This window comes from Chelmon rostratus, chromosome 5 (genome assembly GCF_017976325.1).
Source record: "Chelmon rostratus isolate fCheRos1 chromosome 5, fCheRos1.pri, whole genome shotgun sequence".
Classification (NCBI taxonomy): domain Eukaryota; kingdom Metazoa; phylum Chordata; class Actinopteri; order Chaetodontiformes; family Chaetodontidae; genus Chelmon; species Chelmon rostratus.
In genome coordinates this window covers 15805225-15823204 of record NC_055662.1, presented here as the reverse complement: position 1 = coordinate 15823204, position 17980 = coordinate 15805225, and the positions used below count along the sequence as shown (strand labels likewise).

The window sequence follows — 17980 nt, the reverse complement described above, 5'->3', positions numbered from 1 at the left end:
TGACTGTTTGTCTAATTGGTGAGTAGTGGAGCAGTAATTATTAAAGTGCCTTTTTCTATTTGTAATAGAGATATTCATTGTAAATATTTGTTCAGAAATATGAGAAGAGTAAGCACTTCCTTGCCAGACTGGTGAGTCAAGAATATAGAGTAATAGCTACAGGCTGTTAGAGGAGTTTGTGAAAGAAAGTATGTGTATGTTCTGCACATTCATGTATGTTGCAAACAGTGAGCCATACATATTTTCCTCTCCTCTCCTCCAGGAGGAAGCCACTACTTATTATTAGATGAAATTTCTCATAACTTACACAAGCATGGCCATGAGGTCCGCATGCTCTTGCAGCTGGGCAACCCTGTTATTACAGGTAAACCTTACGTACAGTACACACACAAACATATACTGTATATATATATATATATATATATATACACAGAAACATATCACTCAAATTTTCATGTAAATGACTGCACATTTCAGGTTTTTCCTATGCAAGCCGTGCAGACAGTTACCAGACGAGCACCTGGTCCTTAGGAGAGAAATACATCAAAGAATACAATGGCTGGTTCCTGCAGCAACAAACACAGTTTCTACTGGGAAGGTATCACTGATGTTAGGACACTGATTGTAGTAGAAAATGTCTGTATATAAAAATGTATATCTATAAAATGTTTTATTTTATCCTAATATCTAATGTCTTTTCTGTTGGCGGATTAAGTTCCTGCTGTTCTGCATGACACCAGGCTCTCGGCTGAGCTTAGATCACTGTGTCACAAAGTTAGCCTTTCAGAAGCTTTCTTGAACTCTTACATATGAGTTAAGTTTACCACACACCTGCGAGTGCAGACAGAGATATTACATTAGCGAATACGTTGAGGGGATTAGGGCAGATGGAATCCACATGTATTGTTAATTAGCCTGTCCAGGATTCCCTGAGTTCTATTTACCTTTGTTGTCAGCCAGCCCACAACCCAGTAGTTTAGACTAGCCTTGATGTAATAGTATGAAACCTTAACTCTAATGTTGACCTGCAGAAGAGATTTCTCATCACTCTTTCTGCTGCGCAGTAAAGTGCTCACCTTAATCATGAAGAAGTTTTCTTCAACAAACAATTTCTTCCACACTTGGTTACAGTGCAGAAACAGACATCAGCATTTTGAGGCTCTTGAATTTATCTTATACTAACACTTATTTTGGATTAATGTGAATAATTGACAATATTGGTCTCTGACAGTATTATATTATATCAGATGTAGATTTGGTTCTTTCTCACTCCCCTTGCCTCTCTGCATGTCCTCATCTCGCTCTCTCTCTCTCTCAGGGATAACTTTAACAACTTTCTAAAATTCATGGGGCATCTGTCCTATCAGTGTGACCAGCTGTTAGAGGACAAAGAGATGCTAACTTTCCTCCAGAAGGAGCACTACGACATCACCATCCTCGACGCTTTTAACCCCTGTTCCTTTATCCTGGCACGCAAACTTGGTACATCTGCTGTTCATATCTCTTTGGTTTATGATGTAATTACTATCATCCTTTACATCTTAACATCACTACAGTAATATATCATTTACCTTGCCACTGACTTTACTCTACTCTAAATCAGCTGTCAACAGCTGTGAATAAATCAACAGCAGCTCATAATCTCCGTTCACTTTTCTCTTGCTTTACTCCAGGTATCCACTATATAGCTTTCTATCCCGGCACTCTGAATGGCCCTCTGTCCATCGCTCTCCCCAGCCCTGTCTCCTACATCCCAGTTTTCAGCTCTCAGCTGTCCCACCACATGAACCTCTGGGGTCGTGCAAAGAACCTCTTTTATTCTTTTCTGGCTCCTGTTGGTAAGAATGGTGGTACATAGGACATCACGTACTGTCATCTCATTTGTAATTTACCTGCTCTATATTAGGGCTTTGAAATTACTACTTACCTCACGTTTCACATTAGACTTCATACATTTTTGACTTAATATTCCATTGAAGCTGATTGTACACGTGGTTGTTGTCTTTACTTCATTCTCACAATATTTGCATCTGCAATAACCTACTTTTTTTGGGAAAAAAAATCTTATTTTGAAGAAATTTCTCTGTGTCATCAATCTGCTTTCCATTTCTTAGTGAGAGAATGCTCTGTGAGTCTTATTTGCAAATAGCAAGTAAAAGCTAATGCCACTTAACAAAAAGTGTTAGAATAATTAAATCTTAATGGCTTATAACAAATATTTGGCATGCAGTGTTGTTGATTTTTGATTGTGCATTGTGTCTTTCATCAAAGGTCAGGAACTTGTATGGTCGACATTTAGGGAAGTAGCTGAGCGCCACCTTGAGTCAGGCTCACCCCCTGGTGGCCTGGAGGAGTTACATCAAGGAGCTGAACTCTGGGCCTTCAACACTGACTTTTCTCTGGAGTTCCCCCAGCCTCTGATGCCCTACACTGTGCTGGTGGGAGGTCTGCTGAATAAACCTGCCAAGCCTGTAGAGCAGGTCTCTTCTCTTGATACAAGTCTTATCCAAATACATCAGTGAGACTCAGGTTTTCAAACTGACTTCTTTGACTCTCTTCACCTTTCTTACTCCTACTTCCCTCTCAATTTTTACTCCTCCCTATTCACAACCATCTATCTGTCATCTTGCCTTACTCAACATTCTGCAACTTTCCTCTGCATACGTCCTGTGTTGCCTATACCCCAACCCTTTTGATCTCTCAGGACCTTGAGACGTGGATCTCCAGTTTTGGAGAAGCAGGTTTCATTGTTGTGACACTGGGATCAATGGTCTCTTCTGTCTCTGTGGATCTTCTGCTAGTGGAGCTGGTGGCTGGCTTCTCCAGGATCCCTCAGGGGGTTCTCTGGAGGTAAAAGGATGACAAAATTCATACAGGCAGAAAAAATAGAATTTTTAACATTCTGTGTCACTGATTTCAAACACAGTTTTATTTTTTCCCAACATTCATGAAAAGATGAAATCAATCCTAAAACAACCTTGGTATTTTTAATTAATGTCAGGATGCTATGAGAAGCTCCTAAACCCACTGTGTTTTGCATGCAGGTATGACCCCAAGCGATGGCCATCCCAACTGGACAGGCCTCCCAATCTCAGGCTAATGGACTGGCTGCCCGTTAATGACCTGCTGGGTAGGAACAGTCTGCCTCTCTTACCAAAACCCTTTGTACAAACATAAAGGGGGGTTGCAGTATATGGTAGACTGCCAAAAGTCTTGTTCATTGTGGCATTGTGGACTATCTGAAAGAAGACCAAAACAATGAATTTCAGGGTAGATTCCTGCCAAACACCAGACCAGGAATGCAGCAGAAGGAGACTGGGTCCCTTTAACCTCCTAATATTTGAAGAAATACCACAAAACTCAAATGCTGCATTTAAATGTTTAGCGAACCTGTTTTGTTCATTGCAAGTATAAACAAAGTAAGATGCAAATACAGCATGAATGGACATACACCATTGTTCTGTGGTGTAATTTTCCTGCTGTGCTTTGTTTCATATAGACTGCATACAAATCTGTTTCCCATTGTTTAAACACTGAAGTATAAGACCGGCTGCACACACCTGTATGTTTTATCAGTCTGTACTCCACCCAAACACTTCAGTTACCCAAATAACTCAGGAATGAAGTCTTCTCTATTTTTTTGTTTACCTCAGGTCACAACAAAGCACGTCTCTTCGTCACCCATGGTGGACAGAACAGCCTGCTGCAGGCAGTGTACCATGCTGTTCCTGTGCTGGCGATCCCTCTGTTTGGAGACCAGTTTGATAATGTGGTGAGGGCTGAAACAAAAGGACTTGGCCTCACCATCAAACCCACAGACATCACTAGGGACCTGTTCAGCTCCACTATTCAAACACTCATGCAGGACATCAGGTATGTGGGTGGTGCAGCTGGCCAACGTTTGTGACGTCAGTAGAGTACAGAGATGTCTGTAACTATTCCTGCTCCTTCTTTCTTTATTTTTCCCAAATACTTCTCTTTTTCTAGGTTCAAGTCTTCAGCTTTGTCCCTGAGCACGATCCACAGATCCCATCCCGTCCCTCCAGCCCGTCGACTCATCCAGTGGGTGGAGCACATCCTGCACAGTGGAGGTGGAGCTCATTTAAGGCCGGCCTCACTGACGCAACCATGGTACCAGAGATACCTGCTGGACCTGGCCCTTCTCCTCTCCCTGGGGGTTCTTGGAGCTCTAGTTCTCTGCTGGACTTTCTGTAGGAACAAGAATAGCAGGGAGAAACACAAAAAAATACAATAGCAGCACTAAGCATTTCCTCAGGGACACTTCAGATTTATACCTCACTTCTGTACTGTTTGTTTATCTTGGACTTATTGTCTACTGTACCAATATTGTAACTTTTAAAAAATGAATTCCCACTCCCTTATAATACTGCACATGTTGAGTAAGCCATGCTTGTTGAAACTGATTCATACAATTCATCTTTAAATACATAAAACAAATAAGTGATAGCAGTCTGGCATGTTGATGCAGGAAACCTTTGCTTTGTTAAATGATGAACTGAAACATCCTTTCCCCTGTACCCCCACTAGGTTCAGAAATGATATCCCTTAAGGACAAATTTATAACTTTAAAAGAGTTTTTTTTTATCCCTTAACTTTCTAAAGGAAAGCTACAAAGTACTGCAAAGCAGTAAAATGACAAAAATCTAATTTAAGTCAAAAAGAAAAAAGGGGTTTTAATATTAGTTTTAAACTGTTTTTGATGCTATTAATACTGTTGTTAAACTTTTCAGTAGTTCCAGTTTCACTTCAGTGGAACAGCTTTAATGCCAAGTGTCCTGCCCTCTGCCCTCCCAGCGCCTTCGTGTCTACCGGATGTCTCATTTGTACCGCAGCGCCACAATGTCCAACACCTCTGTGCTGCTTTGACCCGGCCGCGCTGCAAGCAGGGGTGGACGACAGTACGCAAGCAGAGCACGCACATACACCCTGACTGAGCAATTGCTGTGTTTCCAAATGGCAGTAAGCCGTGTTAGGATAGATGAATTAATGCTGAGGATGTTTTTGTGTGAAACTTTGTTTGTCTGGTTTGGGATGTTGAGAGTCAGAATACACCTGAATTCTCAAAAAAAATCTGCTTCCCCTGCTAAGTGTGAGTATGCATGTGTGTGGGGAATCATTACGGTCTGGGCTGCTGGCTCTTCAGTTATTAACCACCAGCACCACCTGCAAGTCTCAACTCTGACCCCCACACCCTCCTCTGCTGGCTTCCACTGAGTCTCCTTCCCCTTTCTAAACAAGACACAAAAGCGCACAGCAATGTTCACGGTCAGCGCTCAAGCCACTGTTGAGAGCGGACCAGGCCTTGAAGGAGCCCCCCACCCTCCAACCTCGGGCCTGTCCTCCCTCCCACTCCTCACATCTGTGTTGTGGGTTAGCAGGGAGGAAAATATAGATTAGCAAGAAAATAATGACCAATTAGGGCAGCTTGTTCTTTGTCCATTCAGCTGTCCACTCCTTCCCTGCTTTTCATTTGTCTGTTTGTCTGGCAGTTGCAGGTGCCAGTGAGTCTTCCTCTGTCTCGCACGCAATCCAAAAGAGGCAGGGCAAAGGAGCCGAAGCATGACAGGACAGGACCAATGGAAAGAAAAAGAAAAAGGCACTTTAATGAAGCAGAAGGAGAAGACACCAATGCAAAAATAGAACACAGGAAGATAATAGAGCTGAGAAGAAACAGAAAAACAATTCAAAGAGAAAGAGGAGAAAGAAGAAATAGTGATCAGAATACGACACAATAAAGCAGATAACTGTCCAAAAATAATAAACTGGGTCACTTTTGGCTATTTTAATACTGTAACTATATTTAGTTTACACTTCTGTTTTTCATTTCTGGTATTAGTTGGAATATTTTGCAATCATCAATAAGACAGGTGCACTGCGGTGATGAAATCCACAAAAATAAAGTTGATTTAGGCTGCAAAAGATTTGTCCTTGAAAGTTTTATGTGATCTTTTAAAGTCAGAGAGAGAGAGATGTAGTGGCTCTGATGTGAATTTTGTATTAGCATTGGCAAAAACAAAATGCCTAGCTTCATGGTGGTAGCTGGCATTAAATGTGGGTACTGGGTGCACACTTGTTTAATGGCTCTAATTGCAGTTGTTGGAATTTTAACCAATTTGTGTTGTGTAATTCAAATATGTTCTGCTTGTGGGTTAGAGCCCCATCTAGTGACATAAGAAAAAGTTGAGACTAAATAATCATGGCTTCTTGGATTTAAACCTAATTCACGAATAATCATAAATAGTAATCAAATGACCAAATAAATGTAACTGTTGTTAAAGTTACAGCTTTAGAATCAGTTATGTTCCTAACAATGTATTAGTACGTTACAACATTACACCTCTGCTCAGCTAGATTCGCTCCAATACATTATCTAAATGGCTGCATTTGGCTGCTTTGCAGTCTAATACAAAAGTTCTGCAACAGATTTTACCTTCATGAAGGTTATAATGTTCAGTTTTTGTTGAAGCTGTTTCAGAGATGTGTTGATTCAACTTTATGATCATTTTGGGGGGTGTAGTTTGTGGTGGAATTGTGTTGTATTATACTGAGAGGTGTTATTAACATTTACTCTGTCCTCATTTATGTAAGCATTACAACCTTCATGAAGGTAGGATTTATTGCTGGACTGTTCTATTAGACTGCAATAGTTTTAGCTCAGTGAACCTAACAAACAGGCAACTGGTGAAGAAAAATACATTATTCATTACTGTAGATTACATAACCAAAAACATTAAAGTAGGCATTCTACAATATTAAATACACTGCTCACAGGGTAATGTGTCAGCAATACAGGGGCCGTTCTGCATAATCAGCACTATGATAATTATAATAACCTATGGAGTTACTTTCCTAAATTTGTCAAAAGTAATATAGTACAGTAATATAATATAACTGATTAAATAACAAGAGAGGGGCTATTGTGCATAATGATTACTTACATTTTTTTCAGATATGGCCATTTTTGTATCTTGAATACTAAACTTGAAATGGAATATTTGTAGTATGGTATGTCTATTAGTACTTTTATTTAAAGTATTTTAAGTAAAAGATCTGAGTAATTTTTCCACCACTGATTATTTTATTTAGTGTCGCGCTGTTGCTTTATTCATTTATTTTTTAAATAAAATGTCATGTATAAAAGTGTCCATCAGCTGCCAGGGGGGCGCAATTGCATTTTTTTAGAGGAAGTTATCCACGAAAAGCCTGTGATACACTCAAACCTCATTGGTTGATGTGCTGTAGTTTGATTGGTCGGTGTTGACAGAGTGGGCGTGGCTAGACGTCAATGTTTATGTAGCTCGCTGTCCGTGTATGTAACCGCACCAAGGACTCTGCAATGTGATTTCCTGACGTTGATTTGTTTTCATATCATTTTACTCGCTGTCTTCACTACATTATGCGCCAGCCTTTGACATGGGGAACCACTAGCAGGTGAAACACGGAGGAAACCGGGGAAAAAGCCGGGATGGCAGGCGCCTTTGGGTTCAAAGGCTGCCAGAAAATTCGAGGTCCGCAGATTAGAAATCTGCTTGAGGCGAAGGACTTCATTCTCTTCGACTGCGACGGGGTCATATGGCACGGAGAGAAGGCGATAACTGGCGCGGCGAAGGTGGTGAGCTCGCTGATCCGGCACGGCAAAAACGTAGTGTTCGTCACCAACAACTGCACCAGGCCCCGGGAGAATTATGTGCACAAGTTCTGCCGGCTGGGCTTCACCGACGTGATGCTGGATCAGATTTTCAGCTCGTCGTACTGCTCGGCTCTCTACCTGAGAGACGTCGTCAAGGTCTGCGGACAGGTGTTTGTCATCGGCTGCGACGGACTGCGCAGAGAGCTGCAGGAGGCGGGCATCCCCTGCGTGGAGGAGGCGGACGACCCGGACGCCACCATCTACGACTGCGCCCTGGCTCCGGACGTCAAGGCAGTGCTGGTGGGACATGATGATAAACTGACTTTTCTCAAACTGGCCAAAGCCTCGTGCTACCTGAGGGACCCGGACTGTCTGTTCCTGGCCACCGACAACGACCCCTGGCACCCTCTGTCAGGTGGAAGGATACTGCCAGGTACGGTGGTGATGATCATGCTCTGGTTATTGAAGCTTGGCTCTGCTTAATTCAGTCCATTGAGATTTAGTTCTGCACAATCCTGCTCGTTTCAGTCAAGTTCACCTGTCTTTTTTGTATTTGTATGAGTGTCAACCATTGATACATCACTGTAAGGGCCTACTGACCATGGGCCCAGGGGCCCAGGGGGCCCTTAGCCAGAACCTCTGTTTGAAGTCTTTTATATGCACACTTAAACAGCAAATCTATATTATAAGGTTAGGTCATTTAAATGTGTGAAGAAACTACCACCTACATCGCAGGCTTCATCTAATATCCATCCTGTGCTAGAGTATTGTGTTTAGTATATCTGTCAGTGTGAATGTCTGCAGAGGATCTGCACAGCCTCTCACAAGCACAAGCAAGAGTTTCAACCAACAGCAGAACTTCAGAGTTAAGGTTAACCTGCAAACTGTAGCTGTGTCTCTGCTGCGTTATAGACATGGTGATCATTGTGATGGATTACCACGGCTGATTAGGTGGCCCCCCAATGACTGCCATTCATCTCACTCTGCATTGTTTATGTACCCCGTCACCCAGGGGCCCACCATTTACAGCACACACAGCAGACTACTGTATACTTATCCTAGAACTCCAAATACTAACCAGCACTAACCGTTTCGTAGGATTGAATACGCATTGTCTAAGTGAAGCATGAACTGATATATTAAAGTGTAATAAAATTCTTTTGCAGGGCCTCAAGATTAGTTGATAACGGTTGGAAGCGCGCTCAATTTAATTGCAGTGACCCTGGTTCAAGTCCAGCCTTTGCTGCATGTCATCCCTCCTCTCTCTCCCCTCATTTCCTGCCACCTCCCTCCTGTCGCTAAAAATCTTAAAAAGATTAGGTAATAATGTAGGACCTGCCCTTGGCTTTAGGTGTGTGTACTGCCAGAGTACACTTAATCAAACTCCCGAAAACCAACTCGCACTAAGTGAACCTGGGTCTTTCAGGGCCCCAGCAGTGTGTTTCCAAATTTTCCCATTTGGTGATCCATCTTTAGCTTCAAGAACCTGCAACCTCGAACAACCTGTTGCACTGGAATGACTTGAAACCAGCGGAACCACCTGCATTCATAAATCTCAAATGGAACAGTCCATTTGGCTGTCAACAACAGTTGACTGTATGGTGTCAGTGTCTCAGTGGCACCCAAACATCCTTGAAGGTGGTTGGAGGAGAGGATGTCTCTTAAGATTCACTTTCCCCTCACCTGGCTCTTTTCTCTAACCCCTCCAGGTTCTGGTTCTCTCACCGCAGCCCTGGAGGTGGCCTCTGGTCGCAAGGCCACTGTGATCGGCAAGCCCAGCCGCTTCATGTTCGAGTGCATCTCCAGCCAGTTCAGGGGGGTGGACCCTGCCCAGTGCCTGATGATCGGGGACCGCCTGGAGACGGATATGCTGTTTGGGTCCAACTGCGGCCTCGACACCATGCTCACTCTCACTGGTGTGTCTCAGATCGAGGAGGCCCAGGAGTACAGGAATAGTGAGCTGACCACCAACCACAACTTGGTGCCCGACTACGTAGTGGACACCATCGCTGATTTCTTACCTGCTTTTGAGGAACTGGAGGAACAGAGCAATTGACACGTCCTTCCGCCTCCAGTACGGAGCAGAATGCTTCTACGACATTTCAAGTGCAATGTTTAGTCTGGCGTTTGCAAAAAAAAAAAAACCCCCGTTCCAATCCAGTTATCAAGAAGTATAAATGTTCCTCAATAACAAGGCGCTGTTTATGTTGTGACCGAGACAGAATATTCTCCCCAAAATAACGAGTAATCCAGTGCAGACCTCAGTGTTTCTAGTGTTGTGCCCATTTGTGACTTGACAGTTCCCCGTCGCTGTAAGTGTTTATATTAATATCTGAATATACTGCACTTTCCTGTTCATAAACTTCATAGGACGTGTTTGATATTGGGTTTTGAACATCAAGAGGTATTTTTGTAAAGCCATGAATTGTTCAGTAACGGCATTCATGTGTTTAGGAGCTGGTTCAGTTTTTTTGCCAGAAGGCAGACATGTACTTACTAACGCAGAACTGTTTTCTCGTGTGTTTGCCTGGCTGTGACGTCTCCTCGATTCACTCGTGGAAAGAGGAGAAAATACAAACCAGAGCTTTTCTCAGCTCTGGTGGATACTGAGATGACAATCTGCCAGTCAGACAGGTGAAGTGTATTTTCACTTTTGGCCTTTCTGTCATGTCTGTGCAACTTGTGCCAATATTCATTTGAGTAATGAACAGCTTGCTGAATCTCATAGTTAGAAAACCAGTAACACATTAATGTGGCTACTGCACTGTTGTGAAATTTCAATGTTGTTAATGTTTACCATATAGAGCATGCCAGCAACGGTAACAATAAATGCCTAAAATGAGTCCTTAATGCAATGTTGTTCATCAATGTCCTGTTATTAGCAATGTCCTCATCTTCTATTTGTTTTGTGTCTACGAATCTACATCAAGCACGATAAGAACACCACAATCAAAACGCAATATTCTTTTAATCATTTAAATCCAGTAGTTCACATGAACTCAGCACCATGTCACGCAGTACTATTGCAACTTGATATCCAGCATCTTTTCAACCTTAATTTAGCTCCCAAAAGAAAAAGAAAAAGGCAAAGGAACTTTCCAGTTACTTTCCTCTATGTACCAGAGCCTTGTGCTTGGATTAACGTATGCTATTGCAAGTGTAGCTCAAGTTAATTATGACAAAGTTAAATATCAGAGAAATGTTGAGTTGAGCTGGTATAATGGTAAAATAAAAGTTTGACAAAAACAAAAAAATCTGAAAGGAATAGTTGCCGTGCCAGTAAAGGAAAACCTAGAAGCTTTTGTTATGGCTTTGCTATGTGTAATACAATGAATGTCCCTTAGTATGAACTTAACATACAATAAAGATTTAACATCTAAAAAAAAAATAAACATATGTACATTTTAACAGGATTTCTGTAATAGTTTATTCTACATCATGTGGCATCATGTTCTCTTGTGCTGAGGAACAGAATTAAAGACACATACTGATCTCCAACAGATAAGGACTTTGGTTGCAGCGATCGAGTTGCTTCATGTCACTCTGGTCCACCACGCTGTGGCAAAGAAACAGCAGGAAACATGCATTAAAAAAACTTTACATTAAGCAATCAATTAAAGCATCATACATGACACTGCACAAGCACTCTGACGAAATAGGCTAATTTTATTTAGGTTTACATTTTTAGTTTTTGCATCCAGTTGTAAAACGTTGATAAGACGGGGATGCAGAGTTACATTAAACTTGTTTCATGTTTCATTGTTTTTCCATTATTTTAAACCCATTACAGTTTCTTACATCAGTGCAAACCAGAACTCTGCCTTCCAATCTATTCATCAAGTGTTAGTTTTCGAGTACACTGAGTCATTACGCTATGTACAGTATCAAAGCCGACAAAAGTTGAAATCGTGTTAGGGCAAAGGTTACTGTACAGGTTTATCTTACACGAAGGACAAAGGTTAAGTTCTCACTGATAAACTTAATATTTCAAGTGATGACTTGGAATGGACTGTTTCGCTACCTCCACCCCCCCCATTAAGTTTTAAAAGGCCAAACACAGCTAAATGCTCTGGGTGCAGCACAAGATATAAGTGGTCAGCTCACCTGGATGTACTCCATTTCATCCACTGTCAACGGTCTCCTGCGGTACCTTGCAGGTAGTAGCTGAATAGAGGCCAGCGTGTCTGCTGTGCCAGGGATCGGGGTCAAAGGTATGTGAGGTCTTGATAACGGAGGCGGCGCTGCAGCTGAATGGGAACCCGTGGCGTTGTGTGGTGGGAAGTTAGCTGCTAATGTTTTCAACACATCCTGGGCTACAAAAGGAAAGGGGAAAAAGTCACTATAGATAAAAGGCAACTCAGGAAGCATGAAGAAGTCAGAAATAACCAAAAACATTAAAAGAAAGGTAGCTCACAACTGTTTTGGCCCTAAAGTAAGTTTTCTAGAACAAATTCAATCAACCCTTGCTGAGTTTTTCCATCAGTGTCTTGTAAGCTCACATGTAGTCATCATAGTCAGATGCCCTAAAGTGATGCATGGCCAGCTGGGCACAGAAAGACAAAACCGACCAGGCAACAGTAAAACAGGCCAGGAGGTTACAGGAAGTTACATCACCTTCCTTCATGTAGGTCATTCTCTTCCTTCATACTCACCATTAGGCCTTGCCATGTCTTGTCTTTTAGGGAACTTGATCAGAGGAGTGTGGGGCCTAACAGCCTGCCAACACACACACACACACATTAAATCAAACTGCTGTGTGAATTAAGAATTGTGTTAGTTAAAGGGTCACTTCACCCAAAACAAACAAACTTCCCCATGAGGTATCTCACCATGCAGCAGATACGTTTTGGTTTTATCTGCAGAGTCTTTGAGGTATCCACTGACGGTGGAGGTGAGAAGAATTTGTTTGTAACTATGCACAAAGCAGATTCGGAGTAGTTTACTGTCAACAATGTGTTTGTGCCCTGCAGCTATTTTTAGGTCAATTACAGCTCTGGAAGTTATCTAGCTACCTCTTGAACTGTCCTTACGACAGCTATCAGCCATGACGGTCTGAGCTAACAGCGCTGCCAAAAAGCTCAAACTGTCAATTAACGTAAATACTGATTTGGGCAGTAAGAGGCTTTTTGCTGCTTTGTCAACACGATATAACACATGACACGACTGAGTGTTTTGCGGTTGAACAAGGACATCAACAAGGGTACGACGGCATTCGTCCCCGAAACAGGCCTCACCAAAAAAAGGGCATCAACAGTTCACAACAACAGAAAAGCGACATTTTTGTTTCATAACGTCACCCTGAGTTCAACGCGAAGATGTCTAGAGTAATTAAATATCAGGAGATACGTTACCTGGATAACTCTAGCGGCGGGGGCAGCCATTTTGGAGCTGACTTTGCTCCCCATGACGACCTCAGGTTTACTTCCGGTAATAAAAAAGGTCCTCGCAGCTGCTTAAAACACACCACATGATGGCGCTGTTGTTATTATAAACAGTGAAGTCTATACCATAACACACAGTGGTCCAGAGAATGTAGTAACTGATGGTGGTGCAGAGGGTGATATGCCCTTCATAGCATACAGATGAATGGCATAATTAGGAGATTGATTTCTAAACGATACAACGAAAATATCAGTCTTCAGAGCGCATATAAATAAACATAGAAGTCGTAAATTAATAATATTCCATTCGCTATACCTTAAGGCTAGCTACAGTATGTCTTCACCTTTCCGGCGATTATGGTAACGTTAGGCAGTCGACAGATGTGTTGTCCCAATGGTTGTCCTGCTAGGTCAAATCCTCAGGCCATCCTGCAGCCTTATCACTCCGGGTGCAACGTTAAGTTAGCCTCCTGCCAAAAAACGGCATACAAAAATAGACCAATAAAATACCTTAATTCGATACAAAGCAAACCCAGTCGCAGTCCAGAAAGGCTCCAAGCTATTTTATTCCTCCCAAAGAAATTAAAATGTTAGAATATTATCTGTATGAAAACAGAAAATGTCAATACACGCCTACTCTACTGTTCAAAGACAAACATCATACCGTATCTTTAATTTCAGTCCACCTTGAAAAAAAAAAAACAGAAAACGGATAACCCAGTCAGGTGATCAAGGCTTGTCCAATCAATGGCGACGGAAGTAGCAGAGCTCTTTTACACAATAAGATGTGTCATCGGCAGAAAATTCACAGTGTACTTAAAAGTACTCAAGGTAAACCATGAATCTCTCATGCTGCAAAGCACAAATACAAAGATATCTAATCATTTCACTGTACATCAGGCCAATTAAAGACTTAAAATAAAAGAGAGCTTGATTAAATACATATATATATATAGATTTTCTTTAGTATCGTAGCACAGAGGCTGGCTAAATACTTAGAAAGGAATGGTATGATAGATACGACAGTGCAAAAAGCAGGGATACCAGGATTTGCGGGATGCTTAGAGCATACTAGCATGATTTGGCATCAGATTCAGACAGCTAAGAGGGAGAAAAGAGACTTGAATGTTGTATTTTTAGATCTGGCTAATGCGTTTGGGTCAGTGCCACATAACCTTATTTGGAGTTCCTTTGACTACTTTAAAGTGCCGGAGATAGTTGTTAACTTGGTGAAAGCATATTTCCAAGACATCAGACTGTGTGCAAGTATCGCAGAGCTCACAACAGGCTGGCAAAGATTGGAGGTTGGTATTATGGCAGGATGTACAGTGTCCCCGCTAGCTTTCACAATGGCTATGGAGGTAATTATTAGGGCTTCCAAGTGGGTCGTAGGTGGAGAGAGACGGCAGAATGGAATGCGTCTTCCACCAATTAGGGCTTATATGGATGATATGACACTGCTAACTTCAACAGTGCCATGTACAAGGAGGTTGTTAGATAAAGTCAATCAGAATCTCAAGTGGGCTAGTATGAAGATTAAGCCTAGTAAGTCAAGGAGTATTTCAATATACAGAGGGAAAGTAAGTGATAGAAAGTTTGCTATAGATGGTGAGGAAATCCCAACAATTAGGGAGAAATCAGTTAAGAGTCTAGGACGGTGGTACAATGTGGACCTGAATGATGTTGAACAGGTTGTGCAATTTAGAAAGGATGTTGCAGAAGGGCTGGAGAGAATAGATAAATCAGGGCTCCCAGGAAAACTGAGGTTGTGGTGCTTGCAGTTTGGCTTGTATCCTAGGTTAATGTGGCCAATGTCAGTATATGAAGTCCCATTATCTGTAGCAGAGAGAATGGAAAGGCTAGTTAGCTCTTATATTAGAAAATGGTTGGGTGCTCCCAGGTGCTTAAGCAATGTAGCTTTGTATGGGAAAGGAATGCTTCAGCTGCCAGTATCCAGTCTAACAGAGGAGTTTAAATGCACTAAGGTTAGGACAGAACTTTTATTATCTGGGAGTAAGGACATGTTAGTTAGCAATGTGGTTCCGAATCCTTCTGGGGGGAGGAAATGGAACCCAAGGGCAGCAGTGCAGGAGGCAGAGGCAGCTCTTAGGCATGCAGAAATAGTAGGAAATGTTCAATTTGGCCGGGGAGGCTTGGGGCTTGGCCCAGGCAAACCAGTGTGGAATAAAGCAGGTCTAAAGGAGAAAAGAAAGCTTGTAGTGGAACAGGTGCGTAGGCAGGAGGAGTTGTTAAGAGGGGCAAAAGCAGTTGGTCAAGCCAAACAGGGACAATGGTTGAATTGGGAAGGTGTTGAGAAGAGGAAACTTAGTTGGAGGGACCTGTGGAATATGGAGGAAGGCCGTATTAAATTTCTGATAGGGGCGACATACGATGTGTTGCCAACCCCGCAGAACCTAAGTCTCTGGGTACAGGGCGATCAATCGTGCCCACTCTGCTCAGGTACAGCAAGTTTAAAGCACATTTTGTCAGGTTGTAGAATTAGCTTATCACAAGGCCGGTATACATGGCGGCATAATCAGGTGCTGAGAAGCTTAGCCGCAGGCATTGAGGAGAGAAGGAAGCAGGTGAATTCTGGAAGTTCTAGAAAGGAGAGGTTAGATGTGCAGTTTGTTCGAGAGGGGGAGAAAAATAAAGCTGCTAAGTCAGGGAGAAAGCAGGGAGGTGGCTGCCTGGTAGGGGCTGATGATTGGCAAATGCAGGTCGACTTGGGAGGACAGCTAGTTGTGCCCCAGGAAATAGTTTATAGTAATCTGAGGCCAGACATTGTCTTATGGTCCATGAGTAAAAAGACTGTGTATTTTATTGAGTTAACAGTCCCTTGGGAAAATTCAGTGGAGGCAGCTTATGAAAGGAAGAAGACTAAGTATGCAGATTTAAAGACAGAATCTGAGCAGAGGGGATGGAAGACCAGGGTCTGTCCGGTTGAAGTGGGGTGTAGAGGTTTTGTTGCAGGGTCAGCTGTTTCACTGTTGAGGGAGCTGGGAGTGCATGGGCAAAATTTAAGAAAGACAGTGAGGGAGATGTCAGATGAGGCTGCTAGGTCTAGTCAGTGGATATGGATCAGGAGAAATAACAGTAGTTGGGGGGTGAAATAGGGACAGTGGGGGGGCAGGCAGAGGACATGCATGCCTAACCCGGCAAGAGAAGAGGTTAAAGTCTGAACAAGACACCTCTCCTCTGCTCTGCTTTCCCCGCCCCATCTTCTCGCTCTGCCAATAGGAAGAGAACCAGGAAGTTTAGATAAGGTGGGGGTGTGGCCAGCTAGAGTCTCTCTTTGGGACCATGCGGCCTGTTCAGGTGAGTTTGCGTGGTAAGACACAGAGTTGGCTTGTTTTTTGATCTTTTTGGTTGTTTTCCTGTTTTGTCTGCTTCTTGAAGGAAATGTTAGGGTTTGTTTTCCTGCTCTGTTTGCTTTTTGAAGGAAATGGTAGGGTTTGCTGCTTCTTGAAGGAAATGTTAGAAGAGGCTGTTAAATCTAGTCTGTGGTTTAGGCCTCCACCTTCAGCACCTTCTAAATTTTCCACCCCCTACCCGAACAAGGGTCTGTATCCAATCCCTGCTTTCATCTTTTGACTCTACCTCTTTATTTTCTATCCCCTACCCGAACCAGGGTTTGTATTCCCACCCCGCTTTTTCTTGGTGCAGTTGGTGAGAGGCAGGGGTAGATGATGGTAGTGTGGCAATCGGCAGTTACATGTGGCATCTAGGCCTGTGGTAGCATTGTAGCAGCTAACAATAGCTAAAGCGGTGAGAGTATGATAGTATCTTAGCAGTTAGTATTGGTAGCTAGCAATTAACATTAACAGTATAGGTGAATCTAGCGTTATTGTCTTCTTCTGTTCCTCTTAGCAGGTAGCGGTTAGCACATAACATTAGCTAAATGCTAGCATCGGAACTGTATTGTCTTCTTCTGTTCTTCCTAGCGGTTAGCAGTAGCATTAGCAGTAGGTAAATGGTAGCATCGGTACTGGCCACTACCTGGAGCATCTCTGGGTCAGTTGAACGTGGCGGTGCTGTTTGGATTGTGTAGGAGCAGTGTGAACTGGCACTAGGGGGGGTGACTCTGGGACGCCGGAGTTCACTGCCTAACCTCCTGGAGGTGTAGTGGGACTAAGTAGGCGAAACACTGTTGAAGGGAGGTTTCCACCTGATGACCCCCAGAGACGTGTTAGGAATCACTGCTCTTGGCAGGTATAGAGGCAGATTAGAGCTCCAAGGTTCTTCACTGAGAATGAATCCTCTTTTTGAGCACAAGTATCTTGTGTTTAAATTAACTTATTATTGTCCTTCCGTAATACAATTTTATAAAGGGAATACTTCTTGTTCTGAACTTGTGAAATCAGTGGAGTACCCACTTGATATAAAACATGAAACCTTAAACACAAAACACTGGAGAGCAAATGTTATAGATTCGTTTGTGGAATCTAAAGTTCCGATAACACTTTGTTTAAACGATCGCTCTGAAAATAACAGTCTCAAACTGTTTTTATTACTGCTGGCTGGTGGAACATCTTTCATATTAATGCTCTTTGTAGCCAATGTCAAGCATATGGGCCATGATTTCAGAATACCGCCATCTACTGGAGTCCTGATTCATTGCATTATTCTCAAAAGGCCTGTAATGTTTAGTGTCAGTCTTGCTCTTAACTTATATCTTCATGTGTAATTACACATTCATAAATAATAAAGCCAATTTCCAAACCTTGAAACACAATGTGGGACAAAAAAATTGCCAAACCTTTATAGCAAACTCTGACAGTTTTTTTGTGCAGACTGCAGAGAGCCACTTGACTTTTAATATATGTGTGTTCTTACATGTTGCCTGTGCTTGGTGACTCACAGGTCTATGATTAGTCGGGCATTTCAGTGTCTTTGAATAATGAAAATCATATGATATTCTTTTCAATAATTAATGTGTCTGTGTGCA

At 42.5% G+C, this 17980-nt stretch overlaps 3 protein-coding genes across 6 annotated transcripts; 2 read left to right on the top strand and 1 right to left on the bottom strand.

Annotated features, from left to right (window-relative positions):
* The first annotated feature begins 244 nt into the window (after positions 1–244).
* On the top strand, positions 245–4255 carry LOC121607164 (UDP-glucuronosyltransferase 3A1-like). Its single transcript, XM_041937859.1, has 9 exons — positions 245–364; positions 478–598; positions 1319–1482; positions 1674–1838; positions 2272–2480; positions 2705–2850; positions 3045–3130; positions 3654–3873; positions 3988–4255. Exons 1-9 carry the CDS (start codon positions 331–333, stop codon positions 4253–4255), a joined length of 1413 nt encoding a protein of 470 aa, XP_041793793.1. The 5' UTR covers positions 245–330.
* A 3078-nt stretch (positions 4256–7333) lies between these two features.
* Positions 7334–11059, top strand: LOC121606536 (pyridoxal (pyridoxine, vitamin B6) phosphatase). Its single transcript, XM_041936905.1, has 2 exons — positions 7334–8084; positions 9361–11059. Exons 1-2 carry the CDS (start codon positions 7487–7489, stop codon positions 9705–9707), a joined length of 945 nt encoding a protein of 314 aa, XP_041792839.1. The 5' UTR covers positions 7334–7486; the 3' UTR covers positions 9708–11059.
* Positions 10601–13675, bottom strand: mrps36 (mitochondrial ribosomal protein S36). 4 transcript variants are annotated; one of them, XM_041936907.1, is made up of 5 exons: positions 13349–13675; positions 13003–13103; positions 12304–12367; positions 11756–11964; positions 10601–11207 (listed from the first exon to the last, which is right to left on the bottom strand). In XM_041936907.1, the coding sequence occupies exons 2-5, from the start codon at positions 13054–13056 to the stop codon at positions 11190–11192; spliced, it is 345 nt and encodes a 114-aa protein (XP_041792841.1). In that variant the 5' UTR covers positions 13057–13103; positions 13349–13675; the 3' UTR covers positions 10601–11189. The 4 variants fall into 4 exon arrangements, with proteins under 4 accessions (XP_041792841.1, XP_041792840.1, XP_041792843.1 ...); XM_041936906.1 differs by having other exon boundaries at positions 13003–13100; XM_041936909.1 differs by having other exon boundaries at positions 13377–13675.
* Between the last annotated feature and the right edge of the window lie 4305 nt (positions 13676–17980).

Coding starts and splice junctions, on each gene's coding strand:
- LOC121607164 (XM_041937859.1), top strand. CDS start 331: ATGCTCTTGCAGCTGGGCAACCCTGTTATTACAG. Junction 599..1,318: donor ACACAGTTTCTACTGGGAAG/GTATCACTGATG, acceptor TCTCTCTCTCAG/GGATAACTTTAACAACTTTC. Junction 1,483..1,673: donor TATCCTGGCACGCAAACTTG/GTACATCTGCTG, acceptor GCTTTACTCCAG/GTATCCACTATATAGCTTTC.
- LOC121606536 (XM_041936905.1), top strand. CDS start 7,487: ATGGCAGGCGCCTTTGGGTTCAAAGGCTGCCAGAAAATTCGAGGTCCG. Junction 8,085..9,360: donor AGGTGGAAGGATACTGCCAG/GTACGGTGGTGA, acceptor TAACCCCTCCAG/GTTCTGGTTCTCTCACCGCA.
- mrps36 (XM_041936907.1), bottom strand. CDS start 13,056: ATGGGGAGCAAAGTCAGCTCCAAAATGGCTGCCCCCGCCGCTAGAGTT. Junction 12,368..13,002: donor CCGCCGCTAGAGTTATCCAG/GTAACGTATCTC, acceptor GTGTGTTGGCAG/GCTGTTAGGCCCCACACTCC. Junction 11,965..12,303: donor AGACATGGCAAGGCCTAATG/GTGAGTATGAAG, acceptor TTCCTTTTGTAG/CCCAGGATGTGTTGAAAACA.